Here is a 27,166-nt window from a genome sequence, read left to right on the forward strand (position 1 = left end):
TTTCAGAATACAAACCTTTATTTTAAGGACAATTATTACACTGAGTATCACAAAGTTTCTCTATTATTTCCCACAATGGTCACATTTCACTACCTGGGTTTAAGTCAGACTTCAGAACAGATTTTTTAAAAATGAGGTAGACAGAGGGAAGAACAAAAGCCCGCAGTAGCTGAATTATGCTATTTACAGTGACATTAGACATTCACAGTCATTACAGGAATATTGTGCTTTATGATACTTATTATTTACTGGGAGAATCAGGCAAGATTCACAACACTTTACAATTCACTTGCCAATATCTTCCTCAGGCTTTGGCTTTAAGGTGCTACTGGGAACTACACCATAACAAACAATGGAAGTTGGCCACACTGGTCATGTCCTGTTTGGTACCTGGCATGATACTGTGACAACAGATATCACATCCCAAATGCCCTTCACTTTGAAGATAAGAGTTCAAATGGACAGTTATATTTAAGTGGTTTTACTTAAATATAACAGTTATATTTTAGTGGTGCTACTGCTCACTCGTGAGAGGAGATACTTACCCAAGGCCTGAGGATACACTGAAGAGCCTCAAAGTATTAGGGAGAGGCCATTAACATGTTACATATAAAATTACCACAACTCTCCAGTCTTGAATCTGACATGACTTTGATAGTTTTTGCTTCTCTTGGTCATTTCAGACAATTTAAAACACTCTTTGTACTATCTACATTTTCCAAATTCTGTAGGCAAATCTCATCCTGCTAAGAACTTAGAGACCTCCCTAATCTCCAAGAGATGTTGTGCCTCAGAAGCTCCTGCCTTTTTGAGGTCAGCAGTTGTGCTGGTGACAGCTCTGTAGAACACCCTCTGGAGCTCTCCAGCCCCACAGAGGACAAGGGCCTGGTTATAGATGGGGGAGGAGGGTTGCCATATGCCAGTGCATGAGCAATTTTTGACTTGCAGTCAAAAGCATCCAAAAAACTCAGTATGCAGGATTTTCTGCCATATGGAGGAATTGTGATTTGGCCTTCTCCCCAGCTGTATCTGATTAAGCAAAAAGGAAAGAAAAAAGGGAGGACATTCTTTTCTTCAGGGCAAACCTCACCCCAGAGTTCATCTTCCTTTGAGGGACAGTTCATTGCTGGTACCTGGAAAAACAAGTCAGAGCAGAAGGAGGCTGTAAGAACCCAGGTGCTTGAGGACAGAGCTCTGTCCAATTCAAAAGTTTTTTTCCCAAGTCTTTTACACTTTGAACACAATTTCTTTCAGGGAAGAGGGAAGTGCTACAGAGAGACAGGACTGGTTCTACAGGGCTGAGAAAGATCAGAGTAGACAAAGAACCTCATGTTCCATGAAGTCTGCAAGGGTGCATTACAGTAAATGATGTTATTTCCATTTACTGCAGCATTCTGCACTAACAGCAATTTTGCTTGTGAGCTCTGTCATTTGTTTTACTCAATGTGGAAGGTTTCTTTAATCTGAGACTTTGCTGGGATTTGCCCTTATCTTTTTTATAGAGATTGACATGGCATTACCATAAGGCAGATGTTAACATGGTTTAAGGTTACAGAGACAATTCTGTGGCTGGTGTCCAAACAGGCCACCACATCCAGGTTTAACAGTTGTAAAGACACACAGACACCTCAGAGCCTTTGTGCTTCTTTCCGATCTTCCTCGATGTAGAAAGACGTCAGGAGGAAAAAGCCTCCTCCAAAGACCCCAACAAAAGCACAGATGATAAAGCTGTACTGCATGCTCCGGAAACTCCACTGCAACGACGGGATGTTCTTGGCCTGGATAGCGTTGGAGATCTGGGGAGTGAACAAGGCTGCCATTAATCTGGGATAACACCTCCATCCTCTCCTGCTTTAAACAGCCTGTTTACAGTGTGGGCCTTGAAAAGAATAAGAGTCAGACAGGGATGAGAGCCTGCTCCCAAAGTTTGTCAAACCCAGTACCCAGCACACCTGTACTCCACTGCTCTCCAGCTGCCAACTGGCCAAGGAATCTCATGTCGTTTTACACCTCCAGTGCCTCCAGTCACAAGGGCAGGAAATACATTTCACCATTTCCTAGCCCATCTCCAGACTGCCAGCACAGGATGGGCATTTGGCAGTGACCTTTAGCATTTCTTGATCCTATTCAGTAAATTTCTGCCTCCCTTATTGGCATCCAGTGGATAGAAACAGGGGGTCAAGCAGCAATACAGGCACAAGCAGCAAGACTCATAAGACAGGGAAGAGATGGAAATTAACCTGAGACAAGAGTGGGGTCTGCTTTAGAGCCAAAAGGCTTTTGAGGAGTTATGGAGTGACACTGTGAGTAAGTGGGAGGAAGAAAATACCAGGCAGGTGCTTTTTGCACTGGAGGGAGAATGAGGTTGTAAAGGATATAGATGATACACATGAATTTAATTTTGAAGACAGAAGGAAAATCTGATTTCCAGAAACTCAGTAAGATTCAACACTTAACCCAGGAACCTGAAATCTTTTCTTAGCATAAACAAAAAGATAAATGTTGAAAGCTGTCATTTTTATTCCCACATTTGTTCTTGATGGTTAGAATACACTGTGTGACTTGAAATGCATAAATACAAGACTCTTCAACCTTTGCTGGGTTTCTATGATTATTTATGACAGTTTAGAAAGATAAGAGCAAGATCAACTCTAAATGGGCACCTAGGGACTACAGCAAGCATAATGGCTGCAATACAAACCCAATGCATTTAATTTTAAAATGCTTAGTGAAAAAATCTCTGGAGTGCAGAGGGAAGAAAAACAGGCTCTGAGAAAGAAAACTCCCTGATTCCTCAGCCAGATTTTAAACTAAAATGTTGGCTGAAGCAGGTTAGGAAACACTATCAGGATATGAAAGCAGATTTGGTGTTTAACCAACAGCAGTCATGGGAAGTGCTGGTATATGGCTTCACAGAACATTCCAGAGGACAATGTGGGTGCTCAGTACACAGGAACACAGTTGGACACACGGCAGTTTTATTCCTGGGTTTATTGCCTCTGTTCTCTTTGAAGTTACAAGGTTACCTGATGTTAATCTCATCTGGATAAGCTTTTTTTTGTCTTCACTCTTTTTGATGAGCTGCTTTCCAAGGTGACTTCTGCAGGTCCTGCACACAGTGACAGGCAGGATGCAGCACAAAGCCTCAGTTCTGCCCGTGCCCCAAAGAGGGCAAAGGACAGCGGGCAAGAGGCACAGTTTTATCTTTCAGGTAGAAAGCTTAAATGAATAGATTGGTAAGAGAGAGAATGAACAAGACATATTTCAGCTTTTGGGGTACCTCCCATTTTTGCATCCCATTTCAGCCATTTTCCACAGTGATGTTGGTTGTGTTCCCACACACATACAGTCAGATAAGTGTGAGAGCAGGAGTTTCCTAACACCAACAAGTAAAAAGGAAGTCAGCAGGGGGAATCCCTCAGGGAGAGAGGTTGTCTTCTCTGCCAGACAGATTACACAGCTGAGACTCTGGGTTTCATCTGGCTGAGGGCAAGGGGAACCTCCTGTGTGGCTGGGCCAGCAGCAGCTGTGCAGGCACAGCTCACTTGGGCATTGCTGGCCCTGTCTAACCCTGACACTGTTAACATGAGGTGAACTTCTTTAAATAAACTTTCATACAAACACAACTTCAAAGCAACAACAAGGACTCAATCTCCCACGTCAAGTAAAGCAGAAAAGTCAAATGGGTGCTTTGTTAGCTACTGTGTCTTAAAATGAATGAAGGAAGGAAATGAGACTGACAGATAATAGTCCACTGAAACTAAAATAATGAACTGCACGGAGAAAGCAGTACGAGGCTGATTTGCCCAGAAGCACCTAAGATCAAGTAAATGTAGGAAGGGCAGAGAAATCAGGTCCCAAGGAATATGGGAATTCAAGGTTAAGGTGATTTGAGACCAGAGTTTTAAAGGTCAAGTAAAGACAACCATTGCACCACTTTTGTTCTGATTTTTAAGAGACCACTGACTAATTGCAAGATTTCAAACTTCGAGATTTGAACTAAGTCTTGGGTTTTAACACATTTAATTAATTTCCATGAAACTCCTCACAAACTTAGCAGAAAGTGCTTAAATCCCATGACACTGTCTTTGCAAAAATGCGTGCCTTCAAAAATGTATGAATCTGCAAATTTAAAATAAAAGTAAATTTCTACACACTGCAAAGAAGTACTCACACCTAAAAGCAGTGTCACAGGACCAGGTGCTTCATGCAAGTAAAAACATTTAGAAAAATGTCTCTGTGTCCTAGACTCAGGGCCAGCAATTTGAGTAATTTCTGGTTTTGGACCAGGTAGTGCCTATGATTCTGTGAGTTTCTGTCTTTCAGTTTCTGTAAGTTTTACCCTAAGGAAAGCTCAATAAGGAGAGAATTCACTTACAGCTCCAATGAGGTATGGGCTGCCTGCGTCTCCCAGCAAATGGCTCACCAAAATCTGCAGGGCGATGGCTGTGGACTGTCGCCTCGGTGTCACCACATACTGAAACAAAGCACAGCCCACAGGAGAGGAAACATCAACACAGAGAACTTCATGAGTGACCAGCTGCTTCTAGAATATCCCAGAGACACTGATATAGCAACTTTTATGTATTTCATATTCAAACACTGTTTACAATTTCGGAGACAGAGAAGTTATTCTGAGCAAAAGAGTACATTGCATGTTTTGTTGAGGAAAAAAACATTCAAGAAAGGAAGACACAGGAGAAAATAACAATAAAATAGCTAATCTGTGACTCCTCTGCTTCCATACAGACTCAGAGCAGCTTGTACAGATCCATTTGGCCGTGCAACCAACAGAAGCCTCCAGCCAGTATCCCTTGCAGTCACAATGATTTGCTTATAAGGATTCAGCACTGATGGTCCCTCAGAAAAATATCTTCTGACCTGTGTCAGCAGGCCTGCTCTAGACTGCTGGGGGAAAGTGGGGTACCTGGAACCTGGAGGAGATGCAAAGCATGTCAGCTGAGGCCTTGCAGACCCCTTGAAGACTGAGGGTGAGGACCCAACCTGACAGACCAAAAGGTGGCTGGTGATGCTTTGATGGCACTGCCTGTAACTGGGAACCACCTGAGACACAAGATACTGTAGTAACAACACCTCACACTGATTTTGTTTTTCAGTGCACACAGTTTAAATAACGAGTTGGAGAAGAAGATGTGGTGTACATCCAGAACACAGCAAAGCATTGCATAGATTAGAACTGTTTTGTCAAACGAAATATACGAATTTGGGGGTAATAAGAGCTCTTTGCCTGTGCTACTGAAGATGAACTGTGCCTGATGAAGTCTTTCAATAATACATTTATGCAAAAAGCATTCACAGGCAGAATGCTTCAGAAGCAATTTCAAACCTTCATAGCTTCATTTTCCAACCACTTGTTCGTATCAGAAACAAAATGCTTAATATTTTCTCAGTCCTCTATTCCACAATTTGGGGGGCTTTCTTGAAACTCATCTAAATGTCACCAAGTATGTCTCACACATTAGTTAACAGAGTGATTGGTGGTTTTTACCAAGGGACAAACTCAACGTGTATGACCTATACTGTGGCTCTATCACTGCCCTCAAGGAAACATTAACATGCATGGTAAGATGGATTTAAAACTAAAAAAGACCCTGCTCTCACATTTAATTTAGAGTTTTGGTACTGCTTACCATATACTGCAACCATTTTCAGTAAAGAACCAGACAACACTGGCAGTGCCCCTCTTAGGCACTCCACTCAACCTTGGATACACAAATCACTTTTAAACCAGTATGTCTGCACCCAGTAAGAGAGCTCTGAGCAGCTGGATTAGAGCAGACAACCTCCTTCCTTCCTCTGCACACGTGCAGCTAACGCATACCCTGCTCCATTCCTAGTTCCTCCAAAGCAGGTATTTCTGAGCATGGATATAAGATTTATTTTTCATTAGGAATATTTAGGTAGAATGCTTCAACACTAGTAAATATTAAACCAGGGATGCTTTGGAGATCTCTCCAAAGTTACAGAAAACCACTGTGATGTCATGTTGCCACGACACTGCATCCAGCCCCATGACAGTGTAAGAGCAGAGTTATGTGAGATTGGCTGCTCTGAAATCCTTGTCACCCATGGGATGAAGGAACAATCCAACAGCTCCTTCTCACTGAGGCCACAGCACACTATGGCCTAGTGTGTGCAGTCTACCCATGGGTTTTTTTCCCTCTCAGAACCTGCCTGGATGATGAGCATGCACAGTTTGTGAACAGGCTTTCTTGCACAGAGACTAAAAAACTACAGTATAAAACTCTAAGCTTGGGAAGCAGACCTGGCTATGACAGACTGTACTAGACTGGAAACTGTCAGCTCTTGGCTCTCTGAGGATTTCATGTCATCTGTCCCAGACTCAAAATTTCTTTTATGGATAATGACAGGCTGTGTTTGAGAAATGCAAATCAAATATTGTTATGCACTTAGTATATTGTGGGCATTGAAAGCATGAGAAAAGCTAAATGTAATTTGGTTCTCCCAGTGCCCTGCACCTTACTACCTTTATTTAATATCCCATATCTCTAACTACAAGAGACAGATGGAACAAAGCTGTAACAAGAAAAATACAAGAGAAGAATAGGATGTTTCCTATAGTTTCAGGGCTCATACAAACTCTGCCTGTGCTATTACTCAGGTTCTGCACAACAGAAACTGTACTCTGTAGCGGGGGGGGCCCCGGGAGCAGGGGAATCCAGCCAGAGTCACGACAGGAACACCGATACGATTGGAGCATCGTGCTCCAGTTTTATTGTTCGGTTACACCAAGTTATACTTTTTCCAAAGTTCACACCCCTTTCCCATGAGAAAGCCTCTAAGCAGCGGGGGAGCTGACCAGTGTATACCTTTTCCCAAGGCTGTTCAAGGCTGCCAGCTAGCAGGTGCCTTGCAAGCCTGTTTTCAGCCTGAGGCCCCATCAGGGGTACTTCTGCAACAGCCCTGGGATGCCCAAGCTCTCCTGGGGTATCCTATATTCCACAAGGAATCCCTCTACAGTACTCAAGAGCTCAAGGCACTGTGGGACTCACTAGGAAAAGAAGAAACAAAAGACACTCTTGCACAGAGACTCTGAAGTAGCCATGGGGTCCTGCCTGGCCACAGTGACTGCCCAGGACCCCCCACCACGGCAGGAGTGCAGGTAACGTCCTGGAAACTGCCCCTCTGAGGAGATCCAGCCCAGATGCCTGGACAGAGAAGTAGGTGCCCCAAACAGGTACAGTTTGCAGACCCCTCGAGCTGCCTCTGCAGGTTTCAGAGATCCCCCCGAAGACTCTGCCACAGAGCTGTCAGCTAAATAAGCAGATGGAACACACACGCTGGTGAACACTTCGGTACCTCTGAGGGCACTTCCAAAGACAGGGACACGTTGGTAGCCTTCCCAAACCCCATACAGGCTTCAAGTTCCAGCATCTCCTACACTATTAGCTGCCAAAAACCTAAAAGACAGAGTTCCATAACCTCACAGATGGCAAACATATTTCATAAGGAACACTCCAAGTACAGCCTCCCAGTAAACCAGCAAGGCAGCTACAACACATCTCCATTTGCACATTAGGACTGTAGTTGTACAGCAGATACCTTTGTGTTTACACTGAATAGGAGGCACAAAGGTGGCTACATGCAATGCCTCTTGATGCACCAGCCACAAAGGGAGGAAGTCCTTATCATTCAGTCAGCATCTTCCTTTGTCTTCAGCTCCGCAGGTCGCAGGAGAAATTAATTCCTAGTTACATTGTCTGGCTAGTAGTGCCATGTGGGAAGAAAGAAAAGTAATTTTCATGGCAAAATAAGAACATGCATTAGCAAATCCAGCTACATTATCAGAAATTCTACCAGTTCACATGGGAAACAAGGCAAAAAGAGAAATTACTGCTGTTATCTATGGCACCCTTCAGTCAGTATAACAGCAGTGATACACTGAACTCATGGGATTTCAACAGGATGAAACACAACTCCCAAGTAAGATTACCACTGAATGAGCAGACATCTACAAATTCAGCTAAATTCCATCATTTTTCTGATAAAATAATTAGTAGCATCTAGAATTCAAGAGATCCAACCCAAAGCACATTTGTGGTAATAAACTGGATGTCTGCCCCCAGGGGCACACATCAGGGGAACACAGCACCACAGGGCTCTGCTATGCCAAGCTTTTCACCTCTCCACTTGTTGCCAATTGATACAATATTGCTGGTAACTAATCCCACAGTATTTTAAAAGAAATGGAAATTAGGGGTGTTGGTCACCTGGGAGACAAGAACTTCCTCCTCTTCTGAATTTACATGGATGCAGGATATGGCAATGATGCTCCCCACAGACTTCTGCAGGCTGCAATGTGATGCAGCATTCCCTAAGAACAGCATTCCCTGAGACTGCAGTGATGGAACTGAACAAAAGCCCTGCCCCCGCAGGCTTTGCAGTTTGGGTTCAGGGAGGAATTGAAGGAAAGAGCTGACAGCAACCATCTGCCTCACTCTCCTCACCATGTATCACCACTACCTAACTCAGTGCTGTCACCTCCCTCTTTAACCGTGACAGAAGACAGAATTAAAATGCAGATGTAGGAGTTCAAAGAAAAGTAAATTGAGAAACTTAAAAAAGTTGGTGCCTCAACTGATATAAAAACAATGGCAATGATATTAACACTTGGTTCTGGTGCAAAAACCCCCAATTATTTCAAAATAAACTGAAACAGAATCTAAGTAAAAATGTCAGTCTGGACCAGTGATAGTTTTTCTGCACCTGTTCACTGCTGTAAGGCTTCAGCTCTTTTCTCGTAGGATAATCATTTCTGACCATTCTGCGAGAGTCGAATAAGAATCAAAACCCTCTTGGCTGCTGGCTGAGATTTTAAGCAAGCAGCCAATTCACTAATGCTGACTACATTATTTACTACTTTATTAAAATTCCAGAGTGCAGAAAACTGACATGTAGAGAGCAGCACCGTGAAAGAGAACATAATGCACAGTCAGTGTCAGCAGGACTTTGCTGAAGACCCATGAAATGTAAGTAGTTCCATTCCTTCATCTCAATCAGAATGTAAAGAAAGGTTCTTCAACATGAAATAAAAAGATAAACAGACATGTCAAGGCAAGGTCAGGCAGTGGAAGGAGAGTTCTGTAGTGCTTCACAGCTGGTCCCTTTGGTCACTAGACAGTGCTCAGCTTTTGGTAATATACTTTCTCATCCTTTTACACAGACTCTGCAATAGGGATACTCCTATCTCTGCTCAGATTGTCCCCTACTTGGGTTTAGTTAGCCAGTAGAGATACCAAGCAAGTTGTATATCTGAGCAACTCAGACCACAGTGACAGTGACCTCAGGGGTAAACTTCTAGTTCCTGTGATAGCAAAGGACAGTGACCTGTGTTCCACTGGAGCCAAAGCCTGCAAGGTTTTTTTACTGTCCCTCTTGTGAACTGGTATTGTGCATCACTGCATGTTGTGCTACACATGAATGCACTCACTGTGGTTCTTAAATGAAAGATTTATTATGACTATGGAGTTTGCAGCAGCAATCTGCAAACAGATTTCAGCTCCCTTAGAATGAAACACTATTACACAAAATGAGAAATGCTCACCTGACTCTTGCTTCAGAAGAAACAGTCAAACATCTCTGTTCTGCTGTCCCTTAACTTTGTGCCTTCTCTCACTTGTCCTGATGGCTTTACACAATTTTCCCACTTTCAGTGCCAACTGCAGCAGCACTGTGCCTGCACCACACTTGCCTGAACAGTCCCTGTCTCTCAAGGAGCTTCCTGCTTGAAATATTTAGGTTACCATCACATCCACAGTTTTTCAGCACAGGGATCCCAAAGTGGAGAGTTTGGGTCCCTTGTGTGACACAGTACTCTATTCCTCATAGAAAACTGTAGTGTCAATTTAAATATTTTGTCTTATGCCCATGGGTAGCAACAAAAGAATTGTCAATCATATAAATAACTTCGGTATTTAAATCAGCTTTTTGCAGTCTGACTATCAGTTATGAGCATTTCTTCACTTATTGCACTGATAAACCACATTCACTTGCTCATATTATGAATTAATAATAAAAAAAAGGTAATATAAACTACTTGATAAGACTCTAACAACCTGGGTAGTTTAGCGACCATAGTATCTGTCCCATGGTTTACACAGACATCTATTAGTGACTGTGGAGCTACAACCTAGATGAAAGGTTGCCAAATTTTTATTTAGAGTGAAAACTCAAGTAAAATTAAATCTAAAAACCTTTGAAATGATAAAAAGAAGCTGCTCATCGCAATCTAGACAAACTGTGCTACAAGATGTGTGCTTTTCACATCACTCCTTTCTAAAGAAATTACTGACAACAGAATCCAAATGAAATCATGCACTGCTATTCGTCGGGCTTGTGGTGTCAGTCCTGCAATCCCCAAGAGCCCCTTAAGCATCACTGCTGGCCTGATGCTTTGGCAGTGTAGCACCACTTCTGAATTGGACTTGCAAGCGCTGGAATTCATCTGCACTGTATTCTGGACTAAGGGAACTTGCTAATACATCACGCACTATCAGCTTTGCCTCATTTGCATCATGCTCTCAAACCTCTGGAAAACAAATAGAAAACCTGATTATAGACACAAAATGACCTTGTTTCTGGTGCAGACCATTTTCTGGCAGACATCTGACAACACAGAGCTGTACCGAAGCCCAAAATACTCTGGATACAGGCAGCACTAGAGAGTCCCACGTGCACGAGTTCCATCCAAATCAGGACATCTTCCTGGGATTATAATAACTTGGACTACTCCACCATCACACCCTTATTGCCACTGGCATCCTTGCCCAGCAGTACATTGTGGCAGTGATTCCAAGCAGAATACCAATAAGGGGATTCTTAGTAGGAGTTCGTTCATCTGTCCCCAGAAAGCCACCAAGATGCAGGCTTAGGAACAATATTACACTGACAAAAAAACTTGAAATAAGGAAATAGTTTCACAAACACTCACCAGCAGTATGTCTGTCACAACAGCCCAGTTTACAGACAAAAATAATTCTCCAAGTGCAATAAAAATCTGCAAAACAGAAGAAAGCAGTGACTATACTATTACTATTACTGTTACTATTACTGTTACTATACACTGAATTGCCCTTCTAGGCTGTGAAGGTAAGACAAGCTCACTGACTGTGCTTATCTATGTAAGAGTTGTCCTACATACCCATTACTTCTAAATTAAACACCTCTGTCTACGCTTACAAACACTAACTTCATCTTAAAGGTGGGGAAAGGAACCAAAGAAGGTATTTGAATCACAAATCCTCAGCAGAAGAGCCAAAATAGGAAACATACCACCCTCCCAAATTAACTGCTGTGAACTACTGAACCCAAGAAGAGAAAAGCAAGATCCATGGAAGAGAAACATTCAGTGCAAGTTTAGAAAGTGCACAGGGATGCATATGAAGCCAACTGAGCACCTCTGTGCCAGTGCAAGTACTCTTGAGGGCTCCTTCGGAGAGAGAACTTCCAAAATGGAATGGACTCCAAGGAACAGGCAGTCTCAAAACCTTGGTGTCCTGTGGGAAATCCCTAATCCATCACAGATGGAGACCCAGCCATGAGGAAAAGGGGTAGGGCACCGAACAGTTCTTACAGCTGTGGTCTCAGGAAATATTAACCCTTTCAGCCAGTCCTGGATACAGATTGAAGCAGCCTGCCCAGACTAAGTGAGACTTGAGGAAAGCATTAAAGTTACACCACTGAGGTGGAGCAGTGCTAGAAAGCAGGATCTCTTCAGAAACACAGGCCACAAAGTCACATGGCACCTGGAACATTATTCTTATCTACTAATCACACTGATGGCACATTGTTACAACAGGTGCCAGCATCATGTTTGGTAAGGTCTTGGCCAAGCTGTTGTCCCTGGTTGATGAAAACACAGTCTAGGAAAGGCATAGTGACAAACTGTCAGATGTTTTTGGAGGGATGGCTTACATTCTCCTAAGGAGAACTAGACCTAGTATACCTAGGATATCTATAGATATCCTAGAGGTAATAGATAAAGATCATAGACCTAGAATATCCATAGCTCCTCTGTGGTTCTTGTCTGTTCTGTTCATTTGTTTTCTTCTCCAAACCAGTTTGGAGAAAAAGTTCCTTGAAGCACTGAGATACTTAGTATAGACCTTTATCCAGACATCTTTTCCTTCACAGTGCTTTAGATTAGATATAAAGAAGAAATTCTTCTCTCTGAGGGTGGTGAGGCTGTGGCACAGGATGCCCAGAGAAGCTGGGACTGCCCCATCCCTGGAAGTGTCCAAGGCCAGGTTGAACAGGGCTTGGAGAAACCTGGTCTAGTGGAAGATGCCCTTGCCCATGGCAGGGGAATGGAACTGGATGAGCTTTTAGGTCCCTTCCAACCCAAACCTCTGATTCTCTGATTCTAACAAAAGGTACATTTTGGTAGTTCCAACCAAATATATTATTGATTCACTCATATCACAGAGACTGGCAAAGTAAACTGTTGCTCTCTACCTTTAATGACAAAAAATCCCCTGAGGAACACACTCAGAGTGGAGCTATGGGGGACTGAGAAGCAGAAAAAGAAAATGGCTAATTCTTCTGGGCACACAGATCCCTACTCTTAGATCTAAAAATAATCTTCAATTTCACATTTTGCTTTGGGTACACGCACTCAGGCAAATCCACTTGTGTTTTCTCTTGGTGTAAAGGTGTTTTTCCACAGGAATACACAGTCCTGAGGAGTCAGAAGGAAAACCTCTTTGAACAAGTGTTATTCTTAGAAGCAAAAAACCTGCAAAAGTGCCCTTTTGCAGAGAACTGTTGATTACTGTAATTAACTTTACTTGGATCCTCTTATTTATGTTAATCATGGTGATTTTGGCTGGGAGTCACAGGAAAAAAGCACAGGAGTCTTCCCCTAGCTGTTACCAGATTATAGTTGAAATGGGGTTTACACTCGGTTCCCTCTTACAGGGATTTTTTGCCATTCCTAGTAAGTTTCTGTCTTCCCCTTTACTGAGAACAGAATTTAAGTGATTTATACTTCAGTTTGCATGGCCAAAAGCTTGACTTCAAAGATCAGGTAACGATCTGGGGCTTTGAAGGTAAGGGCTAAATTATTCTTAGCAAGAACTGTGTGTGTTGTACAGTCCCAATAACACCAATCTTTAAGTATTCAGAGAGCAAAAATAAATAAGAATACTATATTAGCCGCAAAGCATTAACATAAGATTGAGACTTGCTTTAACTACATTTCTGCATAAGGGACAAGTTTCATGCAGCTAAATGCATAGTCACTATTCTCTTCTTCAGTGTGGGCACTCTGCAGGTCCTGAGGCCCAGCTTTTGTGTTCTGTCTACCCTTTATACTGGACCAAGGACTGCCCAGTGTGGCTCTCACAGGACAGACCTCAGCTAAGGGAGAGCTGAGCTTACCTGGATACCTTGTCACAAGCCACTGAAACCTCTTAATGGTCTAGAAGACTGCAGAAAATTCTACAAAAGCCACCCCTCACCTCCTCCTCCCCTTTCCCATTCTCCCTAGGATGCCAGAAGACATTTTGCTAATTGTCACTTACAAAAGTGGAAAGGATGTTCATCTGGGCCACCATCAGAGCTGTGTAGAGGCACAGGGCAGAAATGAACATGCTTGTGGCACAGATCAGAGGATCAGCTTTGTTGTTTATCTTCCTTAATTGTCTTGCGGCTTCTGCCCCGGCAATAACACCCAAGATTCCTGTCCCAATGGTGATGCCTCCAAATATTAGGCTGGTGACAAAGCAAAGGATTCAGCAGAGCATAGTAAGACTGTACCGTGGAAAAATAAATGGTGTTAGCTTGCACCTGCAGTTTCAGAGGAATCTTTAATGGGGAAGTTGAATTTTATTCCACTTGATGTAACCCTCCCACTCCTTCTAAATGGATGTAATCCCAAGCCTCAGCTGAAGCTATGGCTTTGCAACGGCGGCTGTATCCTGTGGAGAAGATATTTTCCCATTTACAGAGCAGGTGTTATGCACCCAGGCTCAAGGAGGGCTCTGCTCAGTATGATCTGGCCTGGACATGCTGTGATTTAGAGGAGACACAGTCATCCTGGTTACCCTGAGAATCAATCTACCCAGTCATCCCTGAAACACAGATGGAGTAACTCTGTATCACAATCTGCTGTCTTGGAAGAGATCCTAGCACGTGGAATGATATACATCTAAATTATAACCCTCTGGTTAGCACAGCTGAGATGAGTCACTTCTCTGACTAGGGGAAACACCTACCACTTCCCAGAAGAGTTCAAAGAGTACTGAATAGGTAACTACTGCCAGGTCCACGTAGCATTTTCTGAACACAGAATTTCCAACACCATTCAGCTTTGTGTGTCTGCAAATGCAAATGTGTCCTTCGGGAACCACAAGTTCATGTTTTAAAAGAATATGTCTGAATAGCTTAGAAGATTCAGCTTGCAAAGGGACTTCCATGTGTGCTTTCATCTCTGTCCCAAATGAGACCCCTCAATGACAAAGCAAGTCTCTTGCACAAGATCAGTGGTGCCACTTATTGTTTAGTGCATCGTCATTCTCTGAAGGCAAACAGGGACAGGACAAATGTATTCTGAGCACAAGTGCTTCTGAATATTTTAGAGTGCTACATGGTGAGTTCTGTACATTTTCCTGAGCTTTCTCTAACTGTAAAGCAAAGTAACCAGCTGGGATATGATCTGTTCCTTTAAACTACAGCAGATCCACTTCTTAATTTTTTTCTGGCTAATTAAGAAGAATTCAATAATTCTAAAAGGAAAAAAAAAGGTATTGCTATGCAAGATAACAAACTTTAAGCAAATTTGTACTCTCCCTGCAAGTTCTTCAGGATTCTGATCCATCACTGTCTATAGCTCGATAGTGACATTATAGATTGTCACTAGGCAGAGTAATATCAAAGATTTCTTCAGGAGAGGCAAGTTCCAAGGTGACATTAGTTGATTGAAGCATTCATGGAATTGTGTTTAGAATATTCATGTATTGTAAACTGTAGTTGAAATAAACCTGCAGCTGGAATAAAAGAGAACAGCCAAAACTAAATCCAAGCACGGTGCAGTCAACAGAGAGTAGGAAAGTACAGAAGCCTAGTCCTGGGGAAAGGCTCCTATGGGATCTTTAAGGGTCTGAGAATGCTCACTTATCTCTCTGAACTGTTCGAAAGCGTTTGCACAAAGACCTGAACAAAAACTTCACACTGCCTATTTATCTACCTTGAAAGGATTGAGACTTGAGTCAGTTGTGGTGCCATTTGAGTTTGTGTTTCCAAGGAGTCTAAGTCACACAGTCTTGATCCTTAAACAAACTCTGAAACTGCTCAACAGCCAAAGGGGAAAATATCTTTAAAGTATCCCTGGGCAGGTCTGGTAATGTGCAGTTCCTCCAACACCATCAGGTCTGACACAGTAGTTTATATTCTGTTTCTTTACATCCCCTTGGAATAACAGTCCAAAACCAGCCTTATGCTGCTTCTGGCATGAGCTTATGCCAAGGTTATATTTAAAGCATCCTATAAGAAGCAGTACATGAGGTTAAACTATCAGATGCTCTGTTTCACTCCCCTGAAAACCATGTCTGCTCTCACAATACTACTGTGGAATAATAATTCAGAAGTGGATTAGAAAACAAACTAGAGGCCAACACCTTCAACTTCACAAAGGAAATATTTAAACTGCATCTGTGAATAGATACAGCCAAGCATCTTAAACTGTTCAGCTTCCCTTATCTGCCTACCCTGAGCCAGACTCCTGTGTTTCACTCCCCTCCCAGTGCTGTTCATTGATAAATAATGTGCCAATGGTGGCATCCATAGAAGGACAATTCATTTCCCCTTGAAGGATTTTGGGATGACTCTTCAATCCATGTGGTTATGCTACAACTTAGAAATCACTTTTGAGTTGACTCAGTTATTCCACTGCAGAAAAACAGAAGAATCCTATTAGCAGAGGACATATTCAAGATGTGATTACTGCTTTTCCCTTTAATTTTCTTTACCTGGAAAGGCCACGCAGAAAGCACTTAGTTCTTTGAAATCCATTACAAAAGCAGAGACTGAAACGAGATCTGGGATACCTCCCAGAGAAAGGGACACTTGTATGGAGACCACTGGTAGAGAGTCAGTCCCAGTGCTCACTGTTACTGAGGGAAGCCATGAAGACTCAAGAGGAACATTGAACACATATTTGTATTCTGGACAACACACTGTGAAGAAAAACTTCCCTTCCTATATGGGGAAAAGGGGTCTACAAAAAGGTGTGTTATGACTACTTCAAAGCCTTCTACTAGTGTAAATTCCCCTTCTTATACAATATTTGATACTATTAATGAATCTTCGTTGGTCTGGACATGCTCTGTAAGCAGAGCTCTGCTGGCAGCTACTCACAAGATCCTAGTTTGACATGATGATATAATACTACATCAAAATCATCACATTTTCTTCAAGCTGGGAGCCACAATGAACTCACCAACATGGCAGGGATTACAAAACCAGATTAACAAGAAGATAATAGGTTACTAAATCACTGGATTTAAATATACTTAAATGGGTATTTAAGTAGCTTGGGACGCACAGTCATTTGTCAACTAAAAACTCCTTGCTAAAGCTGCTCCTTTTTCCCCACAGGTGTTCCTATTACTGCTTCCTCCCACTTTACTGCAATAGGGCTGGCAGCATCTTTCCAGTTAACTGAGTGATTATAAACAAACAAACAAAGGGGAGTGTCTCAGATACCTGGAAGCAATTTAGTTTAACATTCACACCCCATTGCCTTCACAAAAAATGCTCAGTCACATCCTCCCTTCTGCCTTTGGAAACAAGCTGTGATTGAGCACCGTGCAGTGTTTCCAGGTATGCTCCCACAGCTCACCTGTTAGATGAATTGCACGATTCTTGGAGGCATGGTGGGACAATGCCCTGGACAACCTGAGCCCTGTACAGAAACAGTGGCATCCACATCCCCAGGGCTCCAGTGACAAAGGCCATGGCAGTCAGACCAAGAGAGGAACAGACAAAACTACCGCTGAAAGTCAAAAGAAAACAACTGAGAGATATTAGAAAGAATGGTGTGTGAGGAAAAATGGAAAACCCATCTGCAACACCCAGGACTTCAAGCAATAGAAAAACAATTCATTCAGATGTCTTAGAATCAAAATCCACTCCCTTGAATATCTGAACTCTGATCAGGCTTTATCATGAAATTCAACAATAAAGTACTAATTAGAGCAAAGGGTATGACCTACTGATTTCATGTTAAATCCCAGTCTCTTGCAGATTTCATTGCCAACTTCTGCCAAAACAATTGCTGTGAATTTTTGATAGCAGAAATACAACAATAGAGAGTGAGAAAGAATTTAAAGGCTTTGTAGCTAAAGGAAAGGGTACTATCTGCAAGTCTAAATGCCTCGGTTTTTAAGTTGATATTGTAACCACTATAAATGAGAGTAACATCTGGGTCTTCCAAACTGTGAAGTTGCAGTGGCTGAAGCACTCCTTAACTCCACCTGAGTAAAAATAGATTCTCAATCTCCACAGTAAGTTTTGGACAAAAGGAGAAGCATTTTTGAAAACTGTCCAAACCTTGTGTCCTTCCTGCCCTATTCTAGGAGAAAATTAAATTTTTGCCAGACTCTTTGTCATTAATAGTTCAGGAGAAAACTCCCTTTGAGGTCAATAGGGACATACAAAATCTTAAGACTGCTGCAAATGACCAGGTGACCACCAGACTAGAGGATTTGTTAAGAAATTAACCCAATTCTCCATCTTCTAAAGATAAAGTGCTCTTGGACTTGATTAAAAGTGGAACCACATAGTTTTTTGGCAGTATGTCTTTTTGCTTTGGAAATCAATTGCCCAAGGAAAAGAAAATGGGACTTAATTGCTAAAGGAAAAGAAGATTAAAAAATATTTTTACATTGGAAAATCTCTGTAGGAAAGCAACTTTGGAGATAGTCTAGTTGCTGATATGTCAGAAAGGTTCATTTTTGACTCAGGAAAAATTATTTTTTTATTCACTTCAGGATGTAGTGCCTACAAATTGTGATCCAACAAAACTGATCGCTAGTGTACTTGCCGTTCAGGATGTAACGAGGATGCAGATTTAGTGGGCAGTTAGAAAACGCTGGATCGTGTGGAAGAACAGTCCAAGACAGACAAGGTCCCAGGAAAGCAAGTCTTTACACGAAAAGCGTTGGCTCGGGAAAGCAGCCTGCGGGCAGCGCGGAGCCGGGTCTGGCGCAGCTGCACAGCGGCACCTGCTGTTCCCGAACCGGCTCCAGCTCCTCGTCCTGTCCCGGCAGGGCCGGTCACCGCCTGACTGCGGGGCCACCGGAGCGAGGAACCTGCTCCAGTCCTGCTTCGTCCTGCAGGTCAGCTGCATCTTTAGTTTTTGTGTGGTTAAAAGGAAGATGTCACCTGCCAGCCACAGCTCAGCCCACCAAAACACATGGACAATTACTTTACAAACCATATTGGGGTCCTACAAACTCTGACCTCATGCATAGCAGATTCCCAAATACTACAGAGACTGCCTGAGACATGCTGATCCAACCTTCCTCAGGCACTAAGAGTTATAAACAAATTTACACCAGACAATTATGCACTTTTACCAACCTAGCTTCCTTAGGGAAGTGAAAATTTAGTAGAAAATAGAGCTGGATTTAAATAGGAGCAAACTGCCATCATAACTTTGCCCCTTTCCCCCTCCTCAAAACGGGAGGATAGAAGAAGCAAATAAATTTTTTATCTCTTGTGTAGAATTTGTGTAAAAAAGTGGAAGAAAGATTTTTACTAATGGTGTTTCCATCCTCTTGCATAGAGCATGTGGCTCAAAGGCGTGAAGAGGATTCAATAGACGTATTTCTTAAAATGGACTGGTGACTCCTCAACAGAGGGAACCTTTGTAGCTCAAACCACTTACTTCTTGGCAAGTGATCCCACATCTTGACACCAAGTAGTCTTGGCAGTTCTATGTACATCTGGCTTCTCATCTGCTCTTTGTATCGTGCCGGAGATGCTCAGTGCTCTGTGTGCTGCTGTCTTTCTCTGGATCCTGTGAGGGACCAGTAGAATCAGGAGAAGCAGTGCCAGTCCTCCCATGCAAGGAGTTACCTGTAGACACAAGGCTGGTTAGATCAAAGACACCTGTTTTTTTATAGAGAGAACTCCACAGCAATTCAAATTGTGTTAGAACCACATATCAGAAAATTGCAAATATGTTCAGAAATAGATGTGTGCTGGTTTAGGTCATATTTGTAAAGAAAAACAGTGACTTTGGTGACTTTGGAGGAAAGATAATAGATCCTCCCTCCCCATCATACAGATACATGATCGCTTCTCCCTCTGATTTTAAAGAAAAAACATGTGAAGAAAGAAAACTGTACTGTAGTACTCCAGCCACAAACACAAGAATCACTGATGCAGTCACCAGTGTTACCTGAGTAACATAAGTGTTACTCCAGTAAATATTCTGCCCTACTCTGCATGTGCTAGCTGATTCTGTATACAAGGCATGAGGCTCTGAAAAAGTGCTTCCAAAGCACTCGCAATGAGAGACATCACAATGACATGACCAGAACAGAAGAGGTTATTTTCTTGAAACCCTCAAATAATAGAAGTTGTTCCCAACGGCATTCCAGAAAACTGGTGCTACCAGTATATGATCATTTTACCTTCAAATTTTCTGTTTGAGGAGGTTTTGGTGCAGTAGCAACCATTCCAAATGTGCCCTCAGGTAAGAGGAACATCAGCACCTGCCCTGGTTGCTGTACACTTTCACCTACACCTAAGAAGTTTCTAGGCAGAAATTTTCCACTTGTCCTGCAGGAAAATTTCTCCTAAACACAATGTTCCTGACCTGTCAGAAGGTAGAAAGTCCTTCCACTGCTCATCTTTAACACAATGAACTTAAAGAATCCAAACCCCAGTGATGATTTTGATGTTACGGTGAATGAAAATGAGTGACTCACCCTGAATGCCCAGTGCCAGTCACCTGTGCTTTTTGCCATGACAGCTGCCAGCATGTAACCACAGCCACTGTAAACAACAGAAAGGAATGATCAGTAAGCACCAATGAATTCTGGGTGGCTGAAATGACATGTCTTGCCAGCTGAGGAGAGCACACAGAAGTGTTCTGTCAGTTTTCCAAAGGGATAAACAGAAATAACCCTCATGGTTTGTGCTACTCTACTTGCCAGCCAGTATTAAAAAGAGAGTCTAACCTCCTCAGAGCAGACTTGAGACAATGACAGTAACGTCCCAGATTCCCCTTGGAATACATATTCTGTAGAATGACCCTGCAAACCCTGGTCAAAGAGCCCATAAAACAGTTTATTACCTACTCCCTTCTGTGCTAGTCACAGGAATTATGCCCTGCAGGAATTTCTTTAGTTTTAATCTGCCTTCTGGGCCCAGCCTTGGCTGCCTGCTCTGATACAAAGTATGCCTCTAAACCACTTGAAAAGCCCTTCTCCTCCTTTTCTTCAGACACAATGTCAATTTAACTAAAAGAGGAGAGGGAAGTACCACTTCTTCCTTGGGAGATATTTAATGGAGGGTCCTTGAAAAATCTGTCAAATAAACTAATACCTAAAAGCTTTTGCTTCCAAAACACAGAAATAAATTACATACTCTCATGCACATATTTCTTTTAGAATTGATTCAATCTTTTATTCAAAGCCAGAGTTTCCAGAGTTTGTTTCTCCCTAAAAATGTTGGGGAGAAAAAGCAAATTTTTTTCAAGGTAAGTAGAGAAATACACCTAATCAACTCTATTCAAACTTGCTAAGGAAGGGACAAATCCCTTTGCAAGAGTCAATGCAGAAATACATCAAAATAAATCTGATTAGGGCTCAGGGTATATTGAATTGCAGGTGTGGTCAGACAGAATTTCAAAAGGCCACTAGCAAGAAAACCAACCTTCCCACTGGAATAAAGATGTAGAAGATAGATAACACTGTGGTCCTTTTTCCTTCCTCAAACAGGTCTGCAATGATGGTAGGCGCTATAGTGGAGTAACTGGCAGAGCCAATGCCAACCAGTCCTCGTGAAAGAACAAATATCCTGTAATGCTGCAGGGAAAAGACATATTATAGTCAAAAAAAGGCCATGCAAGAAAGAAAGCTTACTGTTTAAAGAGGGGCATTTTAGTGGATCAAATCTACCAGAGGAAATCAGAATTGAACTGCCTTTTGCCTATGTCTGTATTCCCTCTACTCACACCTCCTCCCCTCACATCTCACTGCTGGGCTTTCTCTTTCTGCACAGCAGTGACTTCTCAGAGTGACACCCAGAGGGCATTTCAGGATCGGGTGGATAGCACACAAGCTTGCCCAACAAGCTGCCACACCATAAGGTCATAAACAACAAACATGCAGGACAAAAATAAAATCCCATCAATTGCAACAATAATGTGGAGGTTCTCTATTGGCTGGGTTGGACGCCAGTGCCCTATAAGGCATTCCTGCATGGAGTACATTTAGTCCAGGCTTAAGGCTCGGGAAAGGAGTGGTCACTGATGCTTTTGCAAATGTGATTAGAGAAGGACCCTATCAAGTCCTGCAAGATGTATTCAGGTTGTTTTCAAAGCACCCTATAAAAAAGCAACATACCGACTCAGTGATGAATGAGCTCCCTAAGGTCACACCAGACCAGAAGAAAATACCAGCCCCAAGGATGATTTTCCTGTTGTAGCGATCTCCGAGGTATCCAAAGATGGGGGCAGCCAGCATGTAACACAAGGTGAAGACTGAAAATCCAACAATCAACAAAGACAATATTCGTCCAATTATTTTTGTCATATGTGCTGCTCACCCCTCAGATAAACTCAGGTTATTTTTAGAGCAGGGTTAAAGGCAGACTGAGTTTGTAGGACTAGGAGGGGGACTGATATTTGGAAAAAGACAAATGCAGACTCAAAATACTTATACAAAAATAAAATGTATGTGAATTACTTAACTTCTTTATTTCTTGCGAAACCTTTCATCTTTTGTGGTTTCCATACTGTGGGATTTTTGAAGGACTCAACTCCAGTCTGCCTTCCAGTTTTGCATTATAGTCAGCCTGCCCACAAGTGGAAGTGAGCAATACCACATACGAGGAGGAACTAGGAGAGGTAAGTAACTGGACTGTGTTTTAGGAGCAGACCACAAAGGGGCAAGGCAAAGTCAACCATCTGAAATAAGGAAATTTTATTACCTGTTTGCAGTAGACCTGTCTTCCCATCACTAAGCCCAAAGTATTTCTGTATATCCAAAAGGATCCCTGCAACAGAGGCAGACATTGAACGACAGCAGAGTATCCTGCTCAATCCTGCTGTCAGCTCTAAAACAGGGCTTGCAAGAACTGCAGCACATTTTCTAGTTTAGATGTAAGCCATTACTCTGCCACAAGCACAAGATGCACAGAGAATTAAAAATTCTTATCACTATAAATAAAATTAATGATCTTCCACTATAAGGGTCTTATGAGAGTCGGTTTACCCACTGTTTCAACCACACCTGTTCTGTTTTGCACCATTAGCACCTAAGTACATGAACAATTTAGAGTTCAAAGTTTAATGGACACAATGTGGAACAAAACACTGGATGTTAAGACAAAAAGGTCATTTTTTTCTCTATACTATGCCAGGGCTACAGATCTTCCATCTCACCTATACTGTATTTCCAATTTACATTGCTGAAAAACGATCAAAAATAGAAGGTACTGCTTTGAAAAAGCATACCTGTACTCCAGTATTGAAAGATATCAATTAAAAAAGACATTTATTCTCATACCACTTTAGTTTTGTCAAAATAGATAAAGTCATAGCATTGTTGAGAGGATGAAACCACCACCACTTACAAGAACAAGTTCTGTGTAATTTGCCTGCTGTGCTCACAGGAGCTCGTCTGCAGCAGAAGGGAGCTGGGTGAGGTCAGCAAGAGGCACCCCTTCTCCCACAGTGTGTTTTACATGTTGTGCCATGAACTATACTGCTCCAGCCACTTAAAAGCAGTGTGGGACCAGCTAATTTAAAGCTAAATCCATGTTCTCCTACAGTCCCCATGGCTGCAGCATCAGTCCACTCACTATTTACTGATGTGACTTCAAGTCAGTGTGGATCAAGGTCCAGCCTAACAGCAGCTCCAGAGATTTACAGTTGTTTCTCAATGACTCTTGAACATAGTTTACATTTAGGGATTTCCTAATGTTTTCAAAAGTTTAAATGGGTGATTTAATTCAAACATTTTGCATCATTAAAACAGGACAATCAATTGTATCTTTCTGGCAGCCAGTGATCAACGCACAGAAATACTGTATTACATGAATTCAGGTTTGGTCTCATGGATTATTTAGAACAAATCACAGCTAACAAGACTTGAACAGAACCACAACTTCACCTCAAACTAACATTCACACTGAACACAATTAAAATGTCATCCCCTCCACATAACTAAAATAACTGATCCTACTCGTTCCTGGCAAATTACAAAGCACTGATTTGAACAGCTTGGTGACAAAAAAGAGGGGAAAGGTCTGCACGGTCACTAGTTTTAACAAATTTAAGTCAGCAGACAATTAAGAGGAAGAGCTTGTTTTCTGTGATGCAAATGCTGTCAAAGCCTGTGAGCAAAACTATCCGGAAACCACAGCTTTGTAACTGCTACCAGTTTACTGCTAGTTTACTTCTAAGCAGATACTCACACCTCCCCTTCCTCTCTTTCCTGTTAGCTGATACCTAACAACATGGTCATACACTTGGACAGCCAAACTCAAATGCAAAGCAAAAGTGTTGCAAGAATTCTGCAGTGGCACGGAATTATAGCAGGTGAACAGTATATTGCTGTGGTACAAACTTCAGCTTACAGACTTTCTCCATGGCCCAGGAGACATAGGATTAAGTAAAAAGTGGTTTAATCATACAGTGTAATTAAAGGAGATGTTTCAAAGGCTTGGGAACTATCCCAACCTCTGCTCTTGAATTCTTACGTGTCCCTGAAGGTACCTCACTCACAGGAGCATGCTGGGGAAATTTTAAGCTCTTAGCAGGTACAGGAGCCCCTGAATAGTTCAAAGCCTAGAATGAGCCAAATGGCTTCTTGAACTTAACCCCCCAAAGGGGTTACCCTTCTAGCACCCAAGTTCTCCCTTGAAGATATTTTCTTTCTCTTCTGTCCTCTGCCCTTCTCCAAGGAAAGTTACTTGACAACAGAACGCATACACAGAAGCTTTTCACCAACAGCCTTGCAGTGTCATTCAGCAGGCACTCCTACTGCACTCCTACTCCTACTTGCTTCCTTCCCTCTTGTGTTGTTTAAAAGTACTCAAAAAACCAAGCTCAACCTCCTAAACCCACTATGCTCTCCATTATTAAAGACACTGACTGAATGTCCTAAATTTCTGAATGGTCTAAGTAGCAAAATAACTCCTTTGTGTACAGTAACTAGGTATTAATTCCAAATTCAATAGTCCATCCTTTGGGTTTTTTCAAGGTTATAAAACATTGCTGTTTCCCAGGCCACTCAGAAGTAAAATATAGCAAGGTCACAACAAGTGTTTCCCCTATTTTCTAAATCAGATGCCTGGAAGCATGGTAGATGCTTAGGAGTGTTACTAAATAAAAGAATTTACACAGACCACAATTTACATGGGAGAAAAAACCCCCAGTTTTCCCTCCAGTTTACTATAAGCAACTCTTGGTTGTTTTCAGCTAGGGAAAAAAAATAGTTTAAAAATCACATTTTGGAGGAAGGATATTATTTATTAGACAACAAGTCATAACTTGGGTAGGGGAAGGCTTAAGGAAGTGGGTCTCTATTCTTTTTTCACAATCATGTTCTACTCTTCATTGCAGAAGTCACAAAACTGCCAGCAGCTCACAAGGAAGTTAAGCCTCCCCTAAGCAAACTAACACAGATAACAAAGTTATCACAAAGATGACATAGTTTTTGTACTTTTAAGGGAGGGAATAGCATCAGTATTCTTCAGATAAAGGAATACCATGTAGAATCTACTAGATGAAAAGAAGGCCTTGAAACTGCTGGGTACAGTGAAGAGAAGCTCCTTAGTCAAACCTCTGTAGAACCCAGCCACAAAAATGGACCAGTTGCTCCGTATGCTAAAGTCTGTTTATAAGAGACCTAGATTTTAAAATATTATATTATTTTTATAAGCATTCCACTAACTATTAATATCCAATAAATCACTTCTAGGTTTTTCCAGATTTATAATTGGAAGTTTCATTAAGAGTATGATCAACAGGCTAAAGCAGATAAATGAGAAAAAGTAAAAAGACATAAATATCCTTACTTTAGAAACATTTGTAGAGTTTAGAAACATTTGCAGAGCTGCTAAGAACTTACATTTCTTTTTCTTTAGAAGAGGAAAATGGGCTCTCACCTGGCACAATGAACCAGTCAATGAAATTTATTAAATTCCCAAAGCACAGCACAGCAACTACCAGGCAATCCCTCTTTGCTGGATTGTTCCTTGACACGGACACTGATGGACATTGTGTCCCATCTGCTGCAGCAGCTCCATAATTCTGTCCCTCAAGCAGTGGCTGGAGCAGCAAGCCTGTGTCTTCATGTTCGCAGGGGGGTTGCATGTTTCCAGTGCAGACACTCAGCAGGGATGATGAAGCATTTCCTCACACAAAATTGATGTGTTGGGGCTATGAGGAACTTCAATCACTACGGTCATTTCCGGCACTGAAGCCCAGCCACTAAGAACTGAAATGAAATGTTCCTTGCAGTCAGAAGAACTTGCAAACAAAAAAGCTGCAGTGTTTTGCAAAAGTGCTGAAGATCATGGCCTTGAAGACTAGGAAAAGTAAATGTAAACAAAAGCAAAGTAATCCATTGTGCACCCAAGAAATAAAAGTGCACAACTCTGCAGTGATATCACAGAAACTACAAATGCCAAAATAACAATATTCTTTGTTGTCAGTGAGTTGCCAAAGCTAAAAATAGTCTTTCTACAGAAGAAAGAGAGAGAGAAAGAGAGAAAGAGAGAAAGAAAGGCTAATTTTCTAGACCAGTACCTATTTTTTTTACTTGAGCCCTCCTTTACCACAGATTTCTTGTGCAACTCTGTGACAAGTCATTTGCTTTCTCTGCACCTCAGGTTCTCACCACACACAAACTGTGTCCTTTAAAACAGGGCTGTATAGCCTTGTCCTGCCACCTAAGCATTCCCTGCTCCTTGCTATCGCCCACCTGTTTGGCCAGATATACTCCCAGAACAAAATCCTTCCCCCTAAGTTCCAGAGTTTTTAGGTCAAATCAGTAGAAGACTCATACTCCACACTACATGCTGGGTTTCATTTGGTGTTTTAGGGAAGGAATATGAAACAAAACCAACCAACCAACAACCCAGAACGCTACACTGAGCAGAGAAAGGGAAATGGAAACAAAGCCACTCTTCCCCACTGCTGCTGGAACAGTGCACATTCCACAGTTTTGAGTTGTTCAAAGGGATTTTTTTTCCCTTTCTCCCTCAAAAAACAGTTCTGAAAGGGGAGGAGCAAAGGGTATGGGAAGGCGTTCTTGTTCTTTTGGCACATGAAGACGCCTTTATCTACCTTCTTTCTTCTGCCCACTCACATTTTTAGAAGTATTCAGTCACCTGTCTTTTGAGCCACTTTGTGGATTACCAACTTCAGAAGCTAATTTATTTTTTGCAGCCTGTTAAGAAAATTTAAAGTGAAAATTATCAGCAAACTCCAAGAGTTTAAGAGTGAGGCAGCTAATTTGAATGAGGACTGCTTATGGTTTATGACTCATGCATGAAAACACCAGCCTGTGGTTGGGCTTTTTTAAAGAACTGTGTATTTCACACTTTAGACTAACTAAAAAACAAAATAGCACCTACCACTCTTGGCCCTTTTGTAAAATCCAGACTCCTTTGCTTCCACGTGCTCATTCTATCTTCCCTTTCTTTTATCTCTCTCCCTTTTTCGCTGCTATAGACCACAGAATGTTCTCTGAGCAACGTCACGTTATCCATACCATCCCAGCGCTTAACTAAACCAGCGAAGTCAAGAGCTCCTTGGAAGTTCTTGGAAGCAATAAAGAATCAACACAATTTTGGAGCAATTAGGAGTTTTCCCTCCAACCCCAGCCGAGGACAAAGGAAAATCAGGAGCACCTATTCCCATTACCGGTTCAATGCCTCTGAC

The 27,166-nt window shown here is 42.0% G+C and overlaps 1 protein-coding gene across 3 annotated transcripts; it reads right to left on the bottom strand.

The window, feature by feature from the left end:
• On the bottom strand, positions 1–27,166 carry SPNS3 (sphingolipid transporter 3 (putative)). 3 transcript variants are annotated; one of them, XM_010402526.4, is made up of 13 exons: positions 26,860–27,165; positions 25,387–25,718; positions 22,204–22,269; positions 21,618–21,754; positions 20,926–21,077; positions 19,977–20,043; positions 18,929–19,119; positions 16,880–17,032; positions 13,563–13,752; positions 10,973–11,038; positions 4,379–4,477; positions 1,628–1,796; positions 1,047–1,133 (listed from the first exon to the last, which is right to left on the bottom strand). In XM_010402526.4, exons 2-12 carry the CDS (start codon positions 25,592–25,594, stop codon positions 1,629–1,631), a joined length of 1,497 nt encoding a protein of 498 aa, XP_010400828.1. In that variant the 5' UTR covers positions 25,595–25,718; positions 26,860–27,165; the 3' UTR covers positions 1,047–1,133; position 1,628. The 3 variants fall into 3 exon arrangements, with proteins under 3 accessions (XP_019143003.1, XP_019143005.1, XP_010400828.1); XM_019287458.3 differs by lacking the exon at positions 1,628–1,796 and having other exon boundaries at positions 1–1,133; positions 26,860–27,166; XM_019287460.3 differs by lacking the exons at positions 1,628–1,796; positions 26,860–27,165 and having other exon boundaries at positions 1–1,133; positions 25,387–25,825.

Source organism: Corvus cornix, chromosome 19, assembly GCF_000738735.6.
Source record: "Corvus cornix cornix isolate S_Up_H32 chromosome 19, ASM73873v5, whole genome shotgun sequence".
NCBI classification, from domain to species: Eukaryota; Metazoa; Chordata; class Aves; order Passeriformes; family Corvidae; genus Corvus; species Corvus cornix.

What these genes read in the sequence shown, in the direction of transcription:
- SPNS3 (XM_019287458.3), bottom strand. Translation starts at nt 25,594, where the DNA reads ATGCAACCCCCCTGCGAACATGAAGACACAGGCTTGCTGCTCCAGCCA. An exon ending in GCTCATTCATCACTGAGTCG is followed by an intron (nt 21,078 to 21,617) that starts GTATGTTGCTTT and finishes TTTTCCCTGCAG; the next exon opens with CATTACAGGATATTTGTTCT. An exon ending in GCCCATACCTCATTGGAGCT is followed by an intron (nt 1,134 to 4,378) that starts GTAAGTGAATTC and finishes TTGTTTTTCCAG; the next exon opens with GTACCAGCAATGAACTGTCC.